This window comes from Callorhinus ursinus, unplaced genomic scaffold (genome assembly GCF_003265705.2).
Source record: "Callorhinus ursinus isolate GAN/ISIS: 27379988/994484 unplaced genomic scaffold, GSC_fseal_2.0 scaffold24, whole genome shotgun sequence".
Classification (NCBI taxonomy): Eukaryota; Metazoa; Chordata; class Mammalia; order Carnivora; family Otariidae; genus Callorhinus; species Callorhinus ursinus.
In genome coordinates, this window is record NW_027397086.1 from 18522180 (window position 1) to 18544040 (window position 21861).

Sequence of the window (21861 nt, forward strand, 5' to 3'; positions counted from 1 at the left end):
AAAATACAGTACAAATTTCGAGGGGTCTTGTTGCTTCTTTAAATAACATCTTTTAAAGCAACTGCATTTTATTCTGCTTTTAGGCACTGTGCAAAAATGGAATGGAAAGCATTACATTTTATTTTATGATTTGTTTCCATATGGATGTTTATTTGGATTTGCTTATATTTAGAAATAGTGTTAATTCTTAAGGGCTGAGTTTTTTACCAATTCAAAATTATATAAAAACATGCATTCAGTAAGTTTTTGATTCCTTAAGCTAAGTGGGATGAGGATTCTTTGGAATCCCCGTTGTCCTTGCTGTGTCACTCTTAACCATCTTCATGTAGTTCAGGTGAATTTGCTAAAGAAAGTAATATTGCAAGAACTCTAGTGAGCATTATTTTCCTAAGTCTTAACTAAACATGAATGCATGTTTGCAGTTGTATACTAATTAACATTCTGCCGGTTGGAGTTAGAATTGAGTTGGAATCCTAGTTTTGTTCTTTGATGAGTTGCTTAAATTCTTTGGAGCTCTGTTCTTTATTAGAAAAATGAAAATAATACCTGTTCATTGGATTACTGTGAAGATTAAATGAGATTATACACAAAAATTGTTCAGCACATCGAATGCACTTTAGTAGGTATTATTATTAGGGAAAAGCTGTTCATTCCTGTACAGTTCCTTTGGGAGCAGTGGTAGGCCTGGCTCTCCTATCTTTTACTGAATAGTGCTTGCAGGGTTTTTGAGGCCTAGGAAACCTTTCAGAGTTTTTTTTAATGGCATACATAGTCTGATGCTTGGGATGGTTGGTAGAAATAAAAATGCTTTTGGGCTTTTAGGGAGAATCTGTATATTTAAAAATAAATTCGAGAGGCCAGATAAACCATAGGTCCCTAATCTCTGTACCTCCTGGAGGTACCTGCAGGGCTTCCCAACAGATGAATCTGTTAAGTGTGTCCATCAAGGTGTGGAAGAGTGAGTCCTATGTTAATTGTATAAACTTCAACTCACAGACGTGTTCCTTTTTTCTGAGTAATCAGACTATTGGTTTTCATAAAACAATATAAAATTCTGTCTGTCTGAGGAGGGAACCTCACTCACCTGATGACTAGGATCCCTTTCATTTTTTTATAATGGAAGATATGAGGGGAAGCTGTTTATTATCATGCAGTGTTTTAGGTAATCGTTCCCCAGCTTACTGCAATTTTGGGGGGAGAGATGGAGGATCCTAGTCTGTGCGACCAGTGGTGAATTTTCTGATAAGTTAAGCTGTTTTCCCAGTGTGTTGAAGATGAATTTTGGTGTTTGCAGGGTACATAGTGTTGAAAATATCCTGAACTTAGCACCAGCTGAGAGAACCCTTTCATATATGATCTCTGTGTTTTCCTTTTGGAGTGAGTTGGGGATGCAAAGTTTTGTTTTGTTTTTCTTTTCAGTAGTGTGATGATTCCGGGTTTGGACTTTTTTTTGTTTGTTTGTTTTGTTAGATGCTAATATCATGTAGTTAGGCAGAGTGAGACCAGGTTTAACAAGGAGTAAAATAATGCATGTAATTGCAGCAAAAAGGTTTTGCCGTTTACTGTATTTTTTGTTTTGTCTGTTTTTTGTTCTTTTTTTTTTTTTTTCTTAATTTCAAGGACCCTAAGCTACTGTCAATGGCATATTCAGCTGTTGGAAAACTCTCCAGGTGAGTAAACTCTTCTTCAGTGAGAGATATCCTGTTGGTAAACTAAGAAAAATTATGTGGCATTTAATAATGGATGGAGAATAAATTGGTTGTGATTTTGAAAGGAAATGTATTTAATGGCCATGGGTTGTTTAGGAATGTTTTCCTTGTAGAAGGAAAATGATGTGAGACATTCCATTTGAAGATAGATATGTTTCCATATTAAATGGTAGTCTTGAAATGAGATTTTTGAACTGGATTGTATCTTAATGGGTTACTTTTTCTTGCACCCTGGAGACATTTGATTGACCTTAAGTGTTCTTGTGGCTGCTTACCAACTAGTCTTTATAACCACAATCATCAAGGTTTAGCTCTTGACTCTCTTTTCTGATAGTGCTATATTATGATTCTGGGTGGCCCTGTTTCCAGAGGTGGATTTTTTTTCTTCTGCTTATGGTATGATTTCCTCCTTCCACTTCCTCCTGGTTTCCTCTTCCTTCCCTATATTTCAGGGAGACTGTGGCACCGTGTGGTGCTGCCAGCCGTGGCGCAAGGCCTGTACTGGCCTGTGTAGACTAGGTCTTGCTCTTCTGTCTGTGCAGGGAAAGGATCTTTGGGGCTCAGAGGAAAGCCACCCTCAGTCACCTGATACAGCACTTACATGATAGCCTTTAGTTTAAATAGCAGTTTGGTCTTAATTGTCTATTTCTCTTATGTTAAAATCAGAAATGTTAACTGAATGCATGGAATCTTATAAAGGCTCTGTCTGGGTAGTATGTATTCTAATCATGGGTTACTTATATTAGACAGTTGAAGAACTAAGTATTTACTTTTAACAATATTTGGCTCTTTGGGGAGGTAATCTAATGATGTCGACATTATGCTTATTTATTTATTTATATATCTATTTATTTTTAAAGATTTTTTATTTATTCATGAGAGACAGAGAGAGAGAGGCAGAGGGAGAAGCAGGCTCCCAGGGAGCCCGATGCGGGACTTGATCCCAGGACCCTGGGATCATGACCTGAGCCGAAGGCAGATGCTTAACCATCTGAGCCCCCCAGGCACCCTGTTGACATTATGTTTAGAGATGAAAATGCATTTCAAGAAAATTTGTGTTCAGTTACATTTTCTTCTAACCTCATGGAAATTTACGATCGTAATAATGGTCTTGTATTCTCTTACAGTCGAATGCCCCATTTATTCACCAAGGATATAGCTCTTGTGCAGCAGCTTTTTGAAGCCCTTTGTAAGGTAGGGAAACACCCAGCAGGTTTATGCTTTCCGCTTGGATGCTGACCTGGAAACCTGACAGGGAGGGAAACACTATTTTTATTATATTTATAGGAAGAGCCTGAGACTCGGCTTGCTATTCAAGAAGCATTATCTATGATGGTGGGAGCTTATAGTACTTTGGAGGGAGCACAGCGAACTCTCATGGAGGCACTTGTGGCTTCATACTTAATAAAGGTAGGTCCAACTATGTGAACTGCCATGGTTGCTGATACAGTGTACATTTTTAAGAACAGAATTGGAATTGCTTTTTTTCCTTAATGATCTTGACAATTAAGAATATTTGGTTTCACTTGGACTGTGATTTATTATTTTTAAAGATTTTATTTATTTGAGGGAGGGCAGAGGGAAAAGCAGACTCCCTGCTGCTGAGCAGGGAGCCTGGTGTGGGACTCGATCCCAGGACCCTGGGATCATGACCTGAGCCGAAGGCAGACACTTAACCACCTGAGCCACCCAGGCGGCCCAGGACTGTGATTTCTGATTGATTTTTAATTCTTCATGATGGGAATCTGATTTTAGGGGAGAAGGAGTGGTGATATTCTCAGAGGTTTTATGTTTAAAGCCTTTCAGGTTGGGAAACTGTTGTTGATGTCATGTCCTCCAAGTTGGAAGTCTTTTGTCTTACTTGGTAGCTGAACACTACAGTCCTTTGGGATGGAGTTCTATAGCCAACACTGGGGGAAAAGCAGAAGGAAAGAAAGACAAACTTTATACCTTAAAATCGAGTCTGTAGGAAGTAAGCCAGTATATCATACATAGTCTTCTTCCTTCTAGTCCTCTTTATTTGGCTGTCATGGTATTTTATAGAAAATTTTGAGTATCTATATATACACATACGTATATGTAATATATAATATACAATATAAAATAATATGGACTTGCTATAGTCAGTTCTTTGTCCTCCATTTCTAGGAGTAGAAAGAGGGAGATTAGAAGAGGGAATGATGTCAAAAAGTATTGGTATGATTAATATATATTGTGTCTTACTGAAATTTGGCTGGCATATGTAATACATTGATATCAAGGGAATTACTAAAGGTTCAGAAAGATATCTGGTTTCTATTGAAATATGACAGGATTATTATGTACACTCAAAAACAGTACTGTATATCGAGTTCCACTGTTGGATGCTCTTGTACATGGTTCATAGTCCTATATTGTGGACAAAGAAGTGTGGGCTTATTTGGAAGCTCATTAGAATAGAACACTTAAATCTTTCCCTAGGTAATCGTACAAGGATATATGATGCTTGTATAATGCATGTGGGTTCTGGTTATACACATGCAGATCAAATCATGTAGCAGTGTTACTAAACCGAAGCTAGTTGGTGTTCTTTTCTCAGACTACATTTAAAGCAACCAGACTCTAGGCCAAATCATATGAACTAGTCCTTAATATCACTGCTCTTTATTGTAGCTCAAGGAATGCTTAAAAGAACAAGAATACCTGAATGAATAGGACAGTATCTGTTTCTTAATATCACTCTCATCTCACTATGTTAGGTTTGTGACTAGGAGAATGACCTGGGGGGAAGGTACATGAGAATAAGGCTTTTCAGAATAAAGGTTCTTCAACTGCTTCTTTCATTGAATTTTGTATTCGTAGATTAGTTTATTATTCTGTTTAGGTGAATTGAATATATTCATGTAGTTGAAACTCCTTCTGAGTCAGTTTTAACTAAAGCTAATCTGAAAAACTTGGAGACGAATTTGCTTCAAATTTATAGAGATTCCAGGTAACCTCTGTTTGTGTTCCCTGCCAAATATCTTAATTTCGGGGCGCCTGGGTGGCTCAGTTCGTTGAGCGACTGCCTTCGGCTCAGGTCATGATCCTGGAGTCTCGGGATTGAGTCCCGCATCGGGCTCCCTGATGTCAGCAGGGAGTCTGCTTCTCCCTCTGACCCTCCCCCCTCTTATGCTCCCTCTATCTCATTCTCTCTCTCAAATAAATAAAATCTTTAAAAAACAAAACAAAACAAATATCTTAATTTCATTCATGTGACTGACAGTTTGAGGGTTGGGGAAGCAGAGATGACGGCGAGAAACCTGTTCACAGTGACCGTAGTCCCAAAGTTGGGTGGAGGATGTGCGTGTACAGGGACATCCTCTGGCTATGGTCTTTGTGGGTCTTCCTGCTTTACTTGGAGGGTCCTTATTTAGCTCATAAAAGTACTTTTTAAGTGATGCCGCTGTCCAAAAGACTTTTAAACAACTTGATTAAAGATTTTCAACAAATGATTTGTCTTCATTTTATTTACTTAGGCATACTTATTAAAATAACTTCATTTTTGATTTTTTACAATTAAGATGACTTATTTTGACTGGAATGAGCTGTTGGTAATTGGATTCTTCTTTCTTCTTCTTTTTTTAAAATCTGTATGTGTTTGTGTGTGCGTGTATTTATGTGTTAAATAGCCTGAAGTTCAAGTTCGACAGGTGGCTGTGAAATTTGCTAGCACGGTGTTTCCCTCAGATCATATACCTTCCAGATATTTGCTCTTACTAGCTGCAGGAGATCCGTAAGTTTCAAAAGGTGTTAATTTGAATTTGGGTTCATTTTAAATTATTTGAAAATTACTAAAATTTATTTTGTTTTCAGTGTGGCTCTATGGAATTTGGAAGCAGTTTATTAAAGAGTTAAAAATATGGCCCTTGATATGATACCTTTAGTTATACCCTATATTCTTTTTTTCCTGTGGGTAAACTTAAAAGATGCAAGCCACGTAACTCTTCAAATCTCAAGAAATTTCCAAAAAGAAGTAGTTTCTTACAATGTATTTTATGACTCTTTGCTTAGATAGCTAAGAATATATTTAAGACATTTTCTCAGATCCCCCGAAATGGCTGTTCTTAATCATCACATGATCATTCTATCATTATTGCAATTTATTTTTTATTCCTATTTGTCTTTCTGTAAGACGGGAAGAAGTTCATGGAGAAGCACAGCGTGTATTAAGGTGTCTTCCTGGTAGAAACAGAAAAGAAAGTGCTTCTAAGCAGATGCCTTCTTTCCCGGAAATGGTGTATTATATTCACGAAAAGGTATGGCATTTAACTTCAGATAGTTAGTTTGGGTCATATAATGAATCATGAAAATAAACATGTATTTTTTTAGGTGACACATTTAAAATGTTATCACTAAATGTTGAATAGTAGTAAGGTTTCTAACAGTGTTAATATTTACAAGGAGAGGACGAAAATACAAAATGAAGAGAAAAATGTTAATTCTCAAAATTGATCTGTTTTGCCCCAATCTGAATTACTTAAATTCCTTTTATGCTTGTCAACATTTTGGCTGGGTTTAAAAATTTTCTCCTTGGTATGACATGCTTAAAAATACCTTTTTTTTTTTTTGTATTTTTAAGGATATTATTTAGAAACCATAAATTTAAGAATGCTTCAGGGAACAGTTCAGATTTCTTCCATTGTGATCATAAGGGAACGTCACGTCTGCTTTTGCAAGCCTCGTGTGTGTGTGTGTGTGTGTGTGTGTGTGTGTGTGTGTGTGTGTGTGTGTGGTTCTCTCTGCTGATGGATCAGACAGAGTACTGGCTGTTGTGACCCCCAGTCCTGACCCTGTCCCACTTTTTACGTCAGGGTTCCTTTGAGTAGGCTGGTGGTCCTGGCTTTTTTTTAGATAGACATCTTAAGGGAGTTGGAGGCCAGGACTAAGTAGCCATGATTTTTTTCTCTGAGGCACAGTCATATTTGTGGTGAGAAGATGCTTTTGTGCTCATCTTTTCCTCCTGCCTCCGTTTGTAATGAAAGTAACTGGCCTGCAGTGGCCTGAGGTGACTGTTCGTAGATGCCTGGAGCAGGTTTCTTCTTCTTTTCTTTTTTTTTTTAAGATTTATTTATTTATTTGAGAGAGAGCGCGCGTGCACGCATGTGAGGGGCAAGGGCAGAGGGAGAGAAGGAGAGAGAATCTCAAGCAGACTCCCCGCTGAGCATAGAGCCTGACACAGGGCTCAGTTTTGCAACCCAGAGATCATGACCTGAGCCGAAACCAAGTCAGATGCTCAACTGACTGAACCACCCAGGTGCCCTGAGCAGGTTTATTCTTTTTAAATAAGCCAGTAAAAACAGGAAGAAGAAAAGACACCACACCTATCATTTAGGGTTTGAGGGACATGTGCAAATCAGCATGATTGATGGAAAAATGCTTTGATTAGAAAAAAACAGTAGCAAACAATAATGTAGTTAGAAATACAGTTATTTTTGAATTGAGGAAGGGCACACGTGCTCCATGTTTTAGTAATTGTGTTTGTTTTTGGCTTATTTTTATTAGGCTTCCCATCGAATGAAAACTCCAGCTAAGTACATGACTGGGACCACTGTCCTTCCATTTAACCCAGCAGCCTTTGGAGAGGTAGGACTTTGACCTATTTCCATTTTGCTCTCTCTAAACGTTCTAAAAGATAATGTCACACCCAAAGAGATGTCTGAAATTTTTTGTGTTTTAGATAAAGCCATATGGTGATGTCATTGTCCTTCACCAGATTGTTTATTAGAAAAACAGTGTTGAGTAATTGGTATTATTTCAATTCGTAGTGGAGTCTGTAAATATATTTATCTCAGTGAGATTGTTTGTGGAAGAATTGGGTGCTCTGCATTGATTACTATTGTGATTTTACAGCAAAATTAGATTTGAATTTTAAAGCCAGGGCTATGTTGAGGTTCTTTGGATTATCTGTTGTTTAGGTCATTGATTTGTATTAATTAAATGACAAGAGGTAATCTTGTTCAGAGTAAGATACCCACAGTGGAATTGCTGCCTATTTTAGCTGTCAAGGAAAGAGCTTCAGGAGGACTCCTGGGTGGCCAGTTTATATCAGAAGGTTTTATGGTGGTGCGTCTACTCTTATGATTTGAATCCATTTTCTCAAATTCTTATGTTGGTGGAGATTAAATACAACTGGAGTTCCACAGGAATAGATGATTTGCCCCAGGTTTCTGCTCACTCTCCCCTCTCCCCCCAGCTTTCAAAAATAACAATTTTTTATTGTAAGTGTTTAGCTATTTTTTTAATCTTTAAAAAGATTTATTTATTTATTAGAGCGAGAGCGCGAGCATGCGAGTGGGGGAGGCACAGAGGGAGAGAATCTCAAGCAGACTCCCCGCTGAGCGTGGAGCCAGTCACAGGGCTGTCTCGCGACCCATGAGATCACGACCTGAGCTGAAATCACAAGTCGGAGGCTTTAACTGGCTGAACCACCCAGGCGCCCCTGTAATTGTTTAGACTTTAAAAAGTTGAGTTTGCATTTTAATTCCATTAAACTCCACTAAAAACACTCTGGATTTGTAAAAGCTTGTTATGTAAATTGTGCTCCATTATGGTAATTTCAGTTAACGTACTGAGTCATTTGTGCTCCATTATGGTAATTTCAGTTAACGTACTGAGTCAGGTTTTCCAGCTTTCGTGAGGATTGTTGAATAGCTTTATGAAGGCGGCGGGGGGAGGGGGGAATGAAAATGGGAAACTCATTTTGAAGAGCACCCTCCCATACTAATTTCTTGAGGAGCTTGTCTGGTATTCTTCTTCCTTCTGCTTTTAGATAGTCCTGTACTTGCGCATGTGCCTAGCGCACAGTGCGGGAGTGGTGCCCACCTCCCAGAGTTTGGCTGATATGCAGGACCACGCCCCAGCCATTGGACGCTACATAAGGACCTTGCTGTCAGGCGGCCAGGCGACATCCTCATCATCTTCTTCCAAGAGTGGAGAAACCCACCCTGTTCAGATCTACATTGGCCTACTTCAGCAGCTGTTGGCAGGTGTTGGAGGTAGGAGGTCGTGCTGCTGAGGACGGACATTAAGGCACTTAAGCAGAAATCTCATTTTAAACTCAGCTGAGAATTTATAGCAAAATTATTTTCTTCCTTCACTACTGTAACTGAACATGAGTCTTTGTTTCTTTTCTAAACTTACTTGATTCATTCTTTTTTTTTTAAAGATTTTATTTATTTATTTGACAGAGAGTGAGAGCAGGAACACAAGCAGGGGGAGTGGGAGAGGGAGAAGCAGGCTTCCTGCTGAGCAGGAAGCCTGATGTGGGACTCCATCCCAGGACCCTGGGATCATGACCTGAGCCGAAGGCAGACGCTTAACGACTGAGCCACCCAGGCGCCCTTTGATTCATTCTTGATACACTCTTACTCTTCTCAGAAAGAAATGCTAACAATAGATAATGTTTTTACTTTGGAAGTGGGTGTGAAGAACAGGGCATTTTTTTATAGATACGTAGTCTATAAATTTGCTATTTTGGATCACATACTGTATTTAAATTGCTTTTTGTTTTGTAGAACTGGGGAATGCTTCGGAAAGCAGTAGCCTTATACTTTATTTATTTAAAGATTTTTTAAATTTATTTGTCAGAGACAGAGGGAGAGAGCACAAGCAGGGGGAGCTGCAGGGAGAGGGAGAAGCAGGCTCCCTGCCAAGCTAGGAACCTGGTGTGGGGCTCGATCCCAGGACCCTGGGATCATGATCTGAGCTGAAGGCAGATGCTTAACTGACTGAGCCACCCAGGTGTCCCAGTAGCCTTATACTTTATTTTTTTTTTTTAAGATTTTATTTATTTATTTGAGAGAGAGAATGAGAGAGAGAGAGAGAGCACGAGAGGGGGGAGGGTCAGAGGGAGAAGCAGACTCCCCGCTGAGCAGGGAGCCCGATGTGGGACTCGATCCCGGGACTCCAGGATCATGACCTGAGCTGAAGGCAGTCGCTTAACCAACTGAGCCACCCAGGCGCCCCCAGTAGCCTTATACTTTAAAGGAATTTAGTGAGCCCTGTGTGTTTATCACTTTTCTTGAAGCTAAAATGGTTTTGAATTCTTTCTTATTTAGGTTTGCCAGTCATGTACTGTTTATTGGAAGCTGTCTCCGTGTATCCAGAAAAACTGGCTACCAAATTTGTAGACAAAACAGAATGGATAAAGGTACATCCTATGCATGTATATTTCTCTTTGAGTCTGCATATTTTACACTTTAGTCTTATAATTTCGTCTTCCTACTAGTGTTCCTATAACCTTTCCTGCCTTTGGGTTGTTTTGAAAACTCTTCTATCAAACACTTCCTGGGAAGCATGTAGGTGGTCAGTGTATCAGTGTATCTCAACAATCCATCTAGGTGAGAGTGAGAGAAGAATTGAGAATCATATAAGTAAAAAAAAATATATGTATTTTCTGTTTCAAAAGTTAAAATAGATTTGTGTAGCTTAAACAAAAGATGGGTAAAATATCTCCTTTCTGTAACTCTCTCCCACCTACCCACATCTCCCAACTTCCTGCCCCTTCCTCTCTCACCTGACATATGTAGGTCATCACTTATTTCTATATGGTGCACTTTCTAGAGTTTATTTATGCATATACACACAAATAAAAATAAGCATTTTTAATTTTTCTTCCTTTTACACAAAAGGTACATGGTTTCTACAGTTTTATTGTTTCAAGTGTTTATTTAAATTCTAGTTAGTTAACATATAGTATAATTTTATTATTAAGTTATTTAACTTCTCACACTGTTTTGTGCCTTACCTCTTTCACTTAACATTAGAATGTAGAGGTATTCTGTAGAAATAGAGAGGGCACGTCCTCTTTAACAGCTTCATTTTTTCCATTGTATGACTATGCCGTGATTTATTCTAGAACCTCACTGATAGTCATTTAGGTTGCTTCCACTCTGCTGCAATGAACAGTCCATCATTTTGAATATAAGGAAGTCTGTTTTTTTAGATAGATTCCCCAGAAGTGGAATTGAGGACATAGACTTTTGCAGTTCTGACTGATAGTTCACATCCTCTGGTACCAATTTACACTCCCACCAGCCACGTAGGAGAGTGTTCCTGTCTCATGGTAACACCAAAAGCATTGCCAGGTTTAGCGAATAAAAATATAAGATTCTCGGGGTGCCTGATTGGCTCAGTCGTTAAGCATCTGCCTTCGGCTCAGGTCATGATCCCAGGGTCCTGGGATCGAGCCCCGCATCGACTCCCTGATCAGCGGGAAGCCTACTTCTCCCTCTCCTGCTCCCCCTGCTTGTGTTCCCCTCTCTTTCTCTGTATCTCTCTCTGTCAAATAAATAAATAAAAATCTTAAAAAAAAACCCCACAAGATTCTCAGTTAAATTTGAATTTCACATAAACAATGAAAAGTTCTTTTTAGTACAGGTATGGCTCATACAGTTTCATATACCTCTTGGGCTGTGTATAATGCAGTTCTTTTTGGAAATTGGAGCTTGAATTATGGTAAAATTTGCAGGTTATCTCAGGGTGAAAGCATGAATATAATATACCAAGAAGTGTAAGTTTTGTGCTTTTCTGGAAAGACTGGCCTCATGAAATGGCTTCAAATTTAAAAAGGATTTTTTATTCCTTGTGAATATTTGCTGATTGTAAAATGATCGTACAGTTTTTGACTTTTGATCATGTAGATCAGGGGTCATCAAACTATGGTCCATGTACCAAATCTGCCTTGCCTCCTGTTCTTGTTTGGCCTGCAAGCTAAGAGTGGTTTTCATGTTCTTAAATGGTTGAAAAAAAATCAAAAGATGAGTAGTATTTTCTGACATGAGAATTATAGTGTCCATAAAGTTTTATTGGAACACAGATAGCCCCTTCATTTCTCCATTGTCTGTGGCTACTCTTGCCCTACAGTGGAAGAATAGAGTTGTTGCTGCATAGACCAGGTGGCCTACAAAGCCTTGTTCGCCCTTTAGAGAAAGCATTTGTTGACCTCTGTTTCAGATCATCTGTGTATTTTGTCTGTTTTATGTTTGTATTTTTGATGAAAATGCACAGAAGATTTTGGTATATAATTCAGATTTTATTTTGACGTAGCTTATTGTGTTATTTTCTTACCGATACCAATAGATTGAACAATATAATGTATCATTTTTTCTTTCAATTTTAAATGTCAGATGTTGTCAGTAGGAAGATGATTGTATATCACGTATATATTTGTTTTTCTACACCACTCAGAGTCTGATGAATAGCAGTAAAGAAGAGATGCGTGAACTGGCGGCATTGTTTTATTCTGTGGTGGTATCTACAGTGTCGGGGAATGAGTTGAAGTCAATGATAGAACAGCTTATAAAGACCACAAAAGACAATCATGTATGTTATATCAGTTTTGTCTTTGTTCTTTTTTGTGGGAGATGGGAGAGCTTTCTAAAAGCATCTGATACGTTTTTAGTTTTTGTGTTCTCATTTCTAAAAGGAACTTTTATGATGGTGAAGAATAATTGAGATAGGTAATACATTGATTCATTCAGTCCATTCAACAACTGTGAGTGCCTCGTGTCTAATCGGCGCTGTTTTAGGTGCTAGGAATACAGTGGGGAGTGATTACACGAGGATCCCTCATACTACCAGGTGCTCGGACATCTTAGTTCCTTTTTCTTTCCCCATCTAGAGCCACCTGTCGTCAAGCCTGTTCTATTAGGAAACACGTGCTTTTGAATAATCAAACCTCTACTTTGTGTTTAGAGGTTTTAGCAATTAGAAATCGTGTCTGCTCATTGTATTTTGTTGGCAGTAGGGCAGAAGGGAGAAATTATGCTTGAAAATTAATGGTAGTGTAGTTACGTGAGTGCTCCAAGCTAGAAGAAAGTTTGGGTGCTACAGGGAGCCTGCAGGAGAGTCACTTCACCCAGACTTGGTGTGGGTGTGGGGTTAGGGAATTATTCGAAGTGAATCAAGACTCAGCTTACCTTCTCAGAATTCTTGAGTGTTGGAAACTCCAGGTTCGTTAGCATTCAGTAGAACTTCAGATGATCACTTTGTTCTCTGGCCTTACATTTTATTGGAGAGATGACTCTCCTAAGCATACTGTTATTTCCGTGCATTCTTGCATGTGAGAGAGAGTGACAAGAGCTGTTGTGTGGTTCAGAGCCCAGAGATACAGCACGGATCCTTGCTTGCATTGGGATTCACGGTAGGAAGATACTTGGCCAAAAAGAAAATGAGAATGGCAGAGCAGCAGGACCTGGAGACAGATGCCGACTTCCTGCCGGAACAAGAGGAACTCATTCAGAGTGCCACGGAAACAATAGGTACTTGACTCACTTGTGCTGACTTGAGTTGGGTTCAAATTTATTACAGCATCTTAGTTTCTTTTTACAGCATTGCACCTTAAAGGCACAAGTCTTTTCACAAAACCTTGCTTGATGGTGGATAAGTTTTGTGCTTTTAATAACAATGAAAGTATTTTAATTTTTCTGTACGTTTCTTCCTATGTGTTTCTGTATGACAGCGATGGTTGCGTTACAGGGAAAAACCTTAAACATTTATAAGCGGACAGTGCTGTCTGCCTTGTTCCCGTGTTGTTTCATTACTGACTGAATGTTCACAAATTACTAATTAGAAGAAAATGTGGACTTTGATTTTGTTTTGCCATCTCTGAGACAGTCTTGAGTCCCTTGCTGCTTGCCCCGGACCCCAAGAGCAGTAGTGTCTTCTTCTGTAGAGTCTTGGCTCATGTGCTTCCAGGCTCGTTTTTGGACAGTACGTCGCCCCTCCTGGCCATTGCTGCCTGCACAGCCCTCGGTGAAATCGGCAGGAACGGTCCGCTCCCAATCCCCAGTGAGGGATCTGGCTTCACCAAATCACATCTTGTAGAAAGCTTGCTGAATAGAATACCCTCCAGTAAAGAAACAAATAAGGCAAGTCTCTCCTTTTTTCCCCTTCTTCTGAAATTCTTTCAACAAATAAGGCAAGTCTCTCCTTTTTTCCCCTTCTTCTGAAATTCTTTCTATTCATAGATACATAAGGGAGCAAAAACGCAGTTGCAATGAGGATAGATGACAGTGCAGTTGGAGGAAGGATTTAATGTAAAAAAAGAATGATAAAGTCTAGTGACTATTTAGTTTTGAGTTAGGGGTAATCTGTGTATGACCTCTGTGCGTGCACCGTTTGGCCCAGTTGTTCCGATATAGACCCATAACTGTTAGGATTTGGGTAAAGAACTAGCTGCACAGGTAATTCTTTTGTCATGCGAAAGTGGGTAATAAAGTGTTAAATAGTTGTTACCACTTTTGTAGTTTTAGACCAAATCTAAATCTTAACCTCTGACAGCAAAAATGGTTTTAAGAAGTCTGGATGTTAGGAAGCAGTGTGAGTAATGTCTGAGGAGAAGGACATTTATCATTTTTAGTTTTAGATAAACACTTTCATAAACTTTAAAACATTTGTGATCAGAGGACCTCAGTGTTGAAATATAACATGATTTAATGAGCAGATAAATCAGTTTACTACCAATTTAATGAACAATCTTATTCTTGGTCTAGGTACCATTTAAAACTTCCTGAGACTATCACAGTGTAGTTTTTGTTAGCTATTATTAACTAATTAGTGCTCACCAACCATTGTTGAACACTTGTAATGTGCCAGGCGTATGCTAAGGGCTTCATATATGTTAATTAATGGAACTCTTCAGAAGGTCTACTGAAGTAGGTACACTTGTCATCTCTCCTTTCCCATATGAAGAAATGGAGTCACAGAGAGTGCAGTAACTTGCCTAGGGTCACATACCTGTAAAGGCTGCTAAAATGGTTAAGCTGTGATTTGACCTTAGGTCCTTTGGGCCCAGAATCTACATTTATAAACAGTGTGACGGTGACGGATAATAAATCTTGTTAAAGGCTTTCTTCTTCTTTTGCAGCCATGGACCCTTAATGAACTCAGTTTTATGTCTTTCTACCTCCAATGTCTTATACACATAATTCTGTGAAATTGTGGATACTTTAAAAAAAAACTTGCATGCATAAGTGCTTTAGACAGACTGCCCTCCCTGTCATCTCATTTTGGAAACACTGTTCTGGGTTATAAAGCTGTTACGTACTTTTTTTTTTTTTTTTAAAGCAAAATTCTCTGGTTTTCTAGATGAAAGAACGAGCAATCCAAACACTGGGATATTTTCCAGTTGGGGATGGAGATTTTCCTCACCAGAAACTCCTCTTGCAAGGTCTGATGGATTCTGTGGAGGTATTTATATTGCTCTCTGATTGTTAAGTTAATCAAACAAAAGGTGTGGAATTTTGCATGCTGTGATATTTTATTTTATTTTATTTTTTTAAATTTTTTCATCTGTTTTAGAGAGAGAGAAAGAGAGAATATGGGGGGGAGGGCGAGGGGCAGAGGGGGAGAGAGAGAGAGAGGGAGAAGCAGACTCCCCGCTGAGCAGGGAGCCCAACATGGGGCTCAATCCCAGGACCCTGGGATCATGACCTGAGCTGAAGGCAGATGCTTAACTTGACTGAGCCACCCAGGCACCCTGGCATGCTGTGAGATTTTAAATTAAACCTTTATTCATTTATTCACCAAGTACTTAACTGAGTACCAGTCTTGGGCTTACCACTTTGGTGGGCATAGCATTGAGTAAATCACCTACATGGGAAAGTACTTTCCTCTTCGTTTTTGAGTAAAGCCCGATGCAGTGTGGGTAGAAGGGGAGGCTCACCCAATCAGCTACATGTGGGAAGTGGGTGCTGGTATTCCAGTTGCTCTTGAGGCAGGTGGCCAAGCTTCTGTCATCTGGATAAATTTCTAATGTAGTTGGGAAGACCTACAAGCAGGCAGTTGCTAGTCCCGTGTCGTAAGTCTTAACATGGCCTGATACGGCCCCTCATCTAGGCTTGGTTCTCGTTACTTGCTCCCATTTTTGTACACCAGCCTCTTTGTCTTCTTTGCCCTGAGCTTTTGAAAGACAAATACTTCCTTTTTTGGGTTGCTGCTGAACTAGAGTAGATTCCTTAGATACTGGGCTCTCCTGACTCTCCATACTTTTTCTTCATAGCATTTATCACAGTTTCTAATTTTCCACTAGACTGAAGGCATAGTCTTTCCTGATCCCCATTATGAAATAGGTGCCTTGCAGTGTGATTAGAAGTAGTAGGACCTTAGTAAATGTGGGAAGAGTAACTGAACGAAGAGATGTTTGCATGTCAGGGAGTAGACTCACAAGGGGGAGTGTGAGTACTTCTGTCTGGAGACTTGGTGCAGGTTTTTGGAGGCAAGGTTGCTGCTGGGCCTGGAAGGATGGGCGGGAGGCAGGAAGCAGGTTGGAGTTGAGGACTAAGGCCAGTGAGTGACAGAGCCAGTGTTAGGATCCAGGTCTCTGGAATCATAATCCAGTATTTTTAATGTGAATTGTTTGAGAATGAATTATACACACATCCAGTTCTCCCTTGTGTCATTGACATTGTAACCGCTTGGGGAAAAGCTTATAGTGTCTGCTTTCTTATTTCTTTTTAAATTAATTAATTATCTTTATAGAGAGAGAGCACGCATGTGTGTGCACATGATGAGGGACAGAGAGAGGGAGAGAGAATCTTAAGCAGGCTCCATGCTCAGCACGGAGCCTGACTTGGGGCTCCATCTCATGACCCTGAGATCATGACCTGAGCCAAAGTCAAGTCGGATGTTTAACTGACTGAGCCACCCAGGGCCCCAAAACTTTATTTATTTAAATAAAACTAGAAGAAATCCATCTCTGTCATAAATTTTTAAAGAAGAAAAAAGGAAAACATTTGAAAACAGGCACGTAAAATGAATCCTTACTATAGGATCCTCTGTGTTTACATACCTTTTCTTTGTTTAGAATTTCCAAAGAATTTTTTGGCCAGGGAAGCTGTGGAACTGAAGCCCTGAAATTCTTTTTCCTCAGAGTAGGAAGCATCTGGCATCAGAACTTGACACCTCATTTGAGATGAGAGCATAGTTGATTGAGCTTAGGAATGGCTGGCTACACTGTGGGTCTGTGCTTGGTAGAGTTCTCTCAAAGGTCACTATTCCCATGCTCCTTGTGGGAACTCTCTTCTTCATTCTCTTCTTAGTCCCCAAATTCTTAGTTGTTTTCCAGTTTATAGTAAACAGAGAAAAAAACCAAAGGGAACTAAGGTCCAATTCCATGTTGAGTGCTACATGCTTGTGAAACGTGTCAAAAATTTATTTTTAAGATTTTATTTATGGGGCGCCTGGGTGGCTCAGTCATTAAGCGTCTGCCTTCGGCTCAGGTCATGGTCCCAGGGTCCTGGGATCGAGCCCCGCATCAGGCTCCCTGCTCAGCAGGAAGCCTGCTTCTCCCTCTTCCACTCCCCCTGCTTGTGTTCCCTCTCTTGTTGTGTCTCTCTCTATCAAATAAACAAGTAAAATCTTTAAAGAGAAAAAAGATTTTATTTATTTGAGAAAGAGAGCAAGCATGTGTGCACAAGTGGGGGTGAGGGGTAGAGGGGGAAGGAGGCTCCCCACTGAGCAAGGAGCCCAACACGGGGCTCAATTCCAGGACCCTGAGATCATGACGAGCTGGAGTCAGACACTTAACTGACTGAGCCACCCAGGTGCCCCAGTGTGTCAAAATTTTCTAAACCAAATTAAAAAAAATTTGAGGGGTACCCGGGCAGCTCAGTCAGTTAAGCATCTGACTCTTGATTTTGGTTCAGGTCATGTTCTGAGGGTCATGAGATCGAGCCCCCGTGTCGGGCTCTGTGCTGGGTGTGGAGCCTATTTAAGATTCTCCAAAAAAAAATAACAACAAACAAACAAGATTCTCTTTCTCCTTCTCCCTCTGCCCCTTCCCCCTGCTCGCTTGCACATGCTCGCTCGCTCTCGAAAATTCTTTTTTAAAAATTTGAGTATATACTATATAGAATTTTCTTAATGTTTGGTTTTTGAAACAATTTCAGCCTTACAGTGCAGTTGTAAGACTAGCATGAAGAACTGTTCTTGTCTGGATTATTAACTTGCTAGTGAAGCTAGCTAGCTTTTCATGGATCTCTGTCCTTCTATACTGTTTTATCCAGATACACCAAATTTTACCATTTTACTGCATTCTCTCTTTTATCGGAACCACTGGAGAGTAGTTTGCGGACACCATGTAATTTAACAGTGCCCAGAGGAAGTATTAATCAGTTAGAATGGCTGCTATGTATTGTGCTGTTACTGCACACCAGGTGTCCCCTAGAAACTTTATGTACGTTACCCTCGTTTCCTCCTGACGAGCTGGGTGATGGTTACACCTGCGTTACAAACGAAGTTGAGGCTCAGTTTAAATAAGTGTATGTAGCCGGTGAGAGACAGATAAGAATTTGCCCCGACATCTGCATGGCTTCAGTCTGTACCCTTTTCCTCCAGAGATTAAAAATCCCTGCTTAGTGGTTCTCTGCCAAGGGTGAGGAGGGCAACGTGGGGTTGGGAAAAGATCTTCAGGGCATTCTTACATTCTCCGTTCCCTCCCCTCCCCTCCGAGCCACCAGCTTAGGTGAGAGCAATCCAGGCAAAAGAGTGAAAACAGAGCATGTTGACAGACAAGATCTGAAACAGCTTTTTGTGGAAGTGGATGTTGTGGGGAAATGTTCTCAGTGATTCATGGCTTTCGTTTGCATGATTGCAGGCCAAGCAGATAGAACTGCAGTTCACTATTGGCGAAGCCCTCACCAGTGCTGCTGTGGGAACGAGCTCCGTGGCTGCCCGGGACGCCTGGCTGGTGACGGAGGAGGAATATACTCCCCCTGCTGGTACCTCATACTCAGCTAAGCCTTTCGTAATCCTCAAATAACCCTTTCTGGTCTTGTTACCACATTTGAAGCAAAAGAAAAAATTTATGCGTTCCATTTTAACTCTTTTTCAGGTATTTATATATGTCTTATCAGTTTGGTTCAGTCAAGAAAAATAGTTGGCTAAAGGAGAGTGAACACAACAAAATGAATGAGATCTTTTTTAGTTCTTTGGGAAACATGGAGTTAGCTATGTATTACCTTCAAACTTGTGCTTTTTCTGGAGGATTGGTGTATTTAGCCATTTTCGGAAGTCGAGGCATAGTTACGTTTCCAAGTTACCTGTCCCTTAATCCTTATCACGTAATGAAGCCTCAGGGTCTTCTGCTCATGCACCACATACCTCTGCACTGAAGGTGCACTGGCTTTTAGTGCCTACATGATGAGGGAGTGCGTACTTTCTGACTACATGTCATAGATACCATGGTTTCATATGTCTTGTGGTTCTGAAATGGATGATTATCAGTTCCTTCAGCAGCCTAAACACCTTAATTGTGTAGACTTGAATATGTTCTAGGATTGTTGTATTGAGTAAATATTGAGTAAAATTTAATTTTTCAGGATACTCTTTTCATTTGTTTTAATTGATTTTATCATTCCTTTCTTTCCCCCCAGGAGCCAAAGTGAATGATGTGGTCCCCTGGGTATTGGATGTGATTTTAAATAAACATATCGTCAGCCCCAACCCACACATGAGGCAAGCGGCCTGCATCTGGCTCCTTTCCCTTGTGAGGAAGCTAAGTACTCATAAAGAAGTGAAGGTAAGCCATTCTAGAAATGTGTTCAGCACTGTTGGAAACCATCTTTGAAATATTTATAATTAAAAGGTGATAGGAAGGAAAGTGTATGAAAGTGAGGGCCAGTGCTGATAGTGAGGGTCATTAGCCAATAACAGATATTTTGAAAGAAGCTGTGAATGAAGGTTGGCAGCCTCATGTACAGTGGCTGGAAGATGATTCTAAACTTGAAGGCATAAGGTCAGGTGGTCAGGATGGGGAGGCTGAGTGTGTATTAGACTACCTGTGAGCATACAACCTTCAGGTGATTTGGCCGCCTTCAGACAGAACACAATAGGGTTTGTGGCTGTCTTGGGTCGGAAGACTCTTACAAGGTGTTGTATGCCCTGAGACAAGATTCTTACCTTCCCTTAATCTACCAAGAGGTAGAGTTTGTGTTCTTGAATGCCTGTTTTCTTCTTTCAGTCTCACCTTAAAGAAATTCAGAGTGCATTTGTTTCCGTTTTGTCGGAAAATGATGGTAAGTTATTGGTAAATATTTGATTTGCAAACTTAACTAAGCTTGTGTTTAAGTTTTATTTATTTATTTATTTTAGATTTTATTTATTTATTTATTTGACAGAGAGAGATACAGCGAGAGAGGGAACATAAGCAGGGGGAGTGGGAGAGGGAGAAGCAGGCTTCCCGCGGAGCAGGGAGCCAGACGCGGGGCTCGATCCCAGGACCCTGGGATCATGACCTAAGCCGAAGGCAGACGCTTAACGACTGAGCCACCCAGGCGCCCCGTTGTGTTTTAAATTTTAAAAAATCTAGGTTAATGAACATAAAAGAAGGAACACAGGGAAGTATTTTTTTGGGTTGATTTAATTAATTAGATCATGTTCTTCAGTTTCACATTTAAAAATGGAACCGACTTAGGGTTGCTGGAGGGGAGTGGGGTGGGGGGATGGGGTAACTGGGGGATGGGGTAACTGGGTGATGGACATTAAGGAGGGCACATGATGTAGTGAGCACTGGGTGTTATATAAGACTGAAGAAATCACTGAACTCTACCTCTGAAACTAATAATACACTATATGTTAATCTCTTTTTAAATTCAATTATCGAAAATGAAAAAACAATGGTGCCAAGGCCTTCTTTAACATTAGTACTTATAAAAATAGCTTTTTTCTATTTCTTACTCCTTTTCTCTTTGTGATGTAAGCTAGGAGAGAGCGAATGTATTAGACATTTAAACAGTAGCTTTGTTTTATAAAATTTTTTTTTAAAGATTTTATTTATTTGAGAGAGAGAGAGCGTGTGCGCACAAGCAGGGGGGAGGGGCAGAGGCAGAGGGAGAAGCAGGCTCCCCGCTGAGCAGGGAGCCCAACGTGGGGCTCAATCCCAGGACCCTGGGATCATGACCTGAGCCAAAGGTGACTCTTAACTGACTGAGCCACCCAGGCGCCCCTGTTTTATAAATTGTTTTAAACATAGGGTCTCATATTGACTTTTTACTTAAAAAAAATTGGGTGTGGGTATATTGAAATCCGTGAGGCTGTTGTACTTTTCACATTTATGACTTGTAGTACACAGAACACTAAAGCCCAGCAGGGTTGACTTGGTTTGTGAGTTGGATCTTTTGTGAATGTAATTCTTAACTTACAGGGATGTTTGGTGCCATGTCCACTGAGAGGATTTAATATGTTTTAACAAAATAGGCATATTGATTCTGCTTTCATGTCTTCACTTGGATATCATTTTGGATTTCTATTATAACTTTTTAAAAAAATCCGACAATGGCCAGAAGGCAAATTTTCTTAAAGTAATACTATTTTGTCTGACTTTTGTGCAGAACTTAGCCAAGACGTTGCCTCAAAAGGCCTTGGGTTGGTGTATGAACTGGGCAATGAACAAGATCAACAGGAATTGGTTTCTACACTTGTAGAGACACTTATGACTGGCAAAAGGTACAGTGAATTGTCCATTTCAGACTTAAACACAGAACGATTTGCACATACTGAGAATATGCAGTGGAAGAAGGAAAATTCAGCATTTGATGTTCTTGTTTATTAAGTCTTAAAATTCAAGTCAGTGATTGTTATGTGGTGGACAGCAGTTTAATTATTCAGTGTATACTGTTTAGACAGTAAAGTGAAGTAAACTAAACTACTGTTCAGAAACAGGCCGGCCAGTAGGTCAAGCTTTAAAAGTTGAATGATCTCAGGATAATCAAAGCATTGGATTATAATAATACCGTAATTGCTGTTGGCTAAATGAAAATGAAGATGTGGAGGGGAAGCTTGCATGTATTTCATAGTCTGGTTTGTGAAGAGGACGAGAGGGGCAGTCATTCTTGTAATTGGTTACTGTTTTATGTTGCCTTCCTTGCAGGGAGGAGACTTTTTAATGGATGACCACATTTAATTCAGTTTAACTTGATGTGGAATGTCTTTTACATCTCTTTGTTCATCCTACAGTTAGTTTTACAGAATTCTCAGGCTGATTGGAAAGGATTTAGTTGACTTTTACATCTTGGTCGATACCTGCTATGGAATTTGATTTTATCAATTTATAAAAGAAATGAGTCAGTTAGCTGATTGCTGGTATGAAAAATTTGAGGCTAATATAAAGTCTTACTGTTGTTTTGCTTTA

General features: G+C 39.9%; 1 protein-coding gene across 4 annotated transcripts in view; it reads left to right on the forward strand.

Annotated features, from left to right (window-relative positions):
* ECPAS (Ecm29 proteasome adaptor and scaffold) overlaps positions 1-21861 on the forward strand; it is a 100003-nt gene that overhangs the window by 51552 nt on the left and 26590 nt on the right. For all 4 annotated transcript variants that reach the window (XM_025888018.2, XM_025888019.2, XM_073876560.1 and 1 more), the window contains 16 exons: positions 1621-1670; positions 2837-2903; positions 2997-3119; positions 5360-5463; positions 5863-5986; positions 7233-7313; positions 8500-8725; positions 9788-9879; positions 11919-12053; positions 12829-12991; positions 13428-13600; positions 14820-14921; positions 18328-18451; positions 19106-19251; positions 19693-19747; positions 21062-21176. In XM_025888018.2, the coding sequence (XP_025743803.1) occupies positions 1621-1670; positions 2837-2903; positions 2997-3119; positions 5360-5463; positions 5863-5986; positions 7233-7313; positions 8500-8725; positions 9788-9879; positions 11919-12053; positions 12829-12991; positions 13428-13600; positions 14820-14921; positions 18328-18451; positions 19106-19251; positions 19693-19747; positions 21062-21176 (1880 nt within the window). The remainder of the gene's footprint in view (positions 1-1620; positions 1671-2836; positions 2904-2996; positions 3120-5359; positions 5464-5862; positions 5987-7232; positions 7314-8499; positions 8726-9787; positions 9880-11918; positions 12054-12828; positions 12992-13427; positions 13601-14819; positions 14922-18327; positions 18452-19105; positions 19252-19692; positions 19748-21061; positions 21177-21861) is intronic.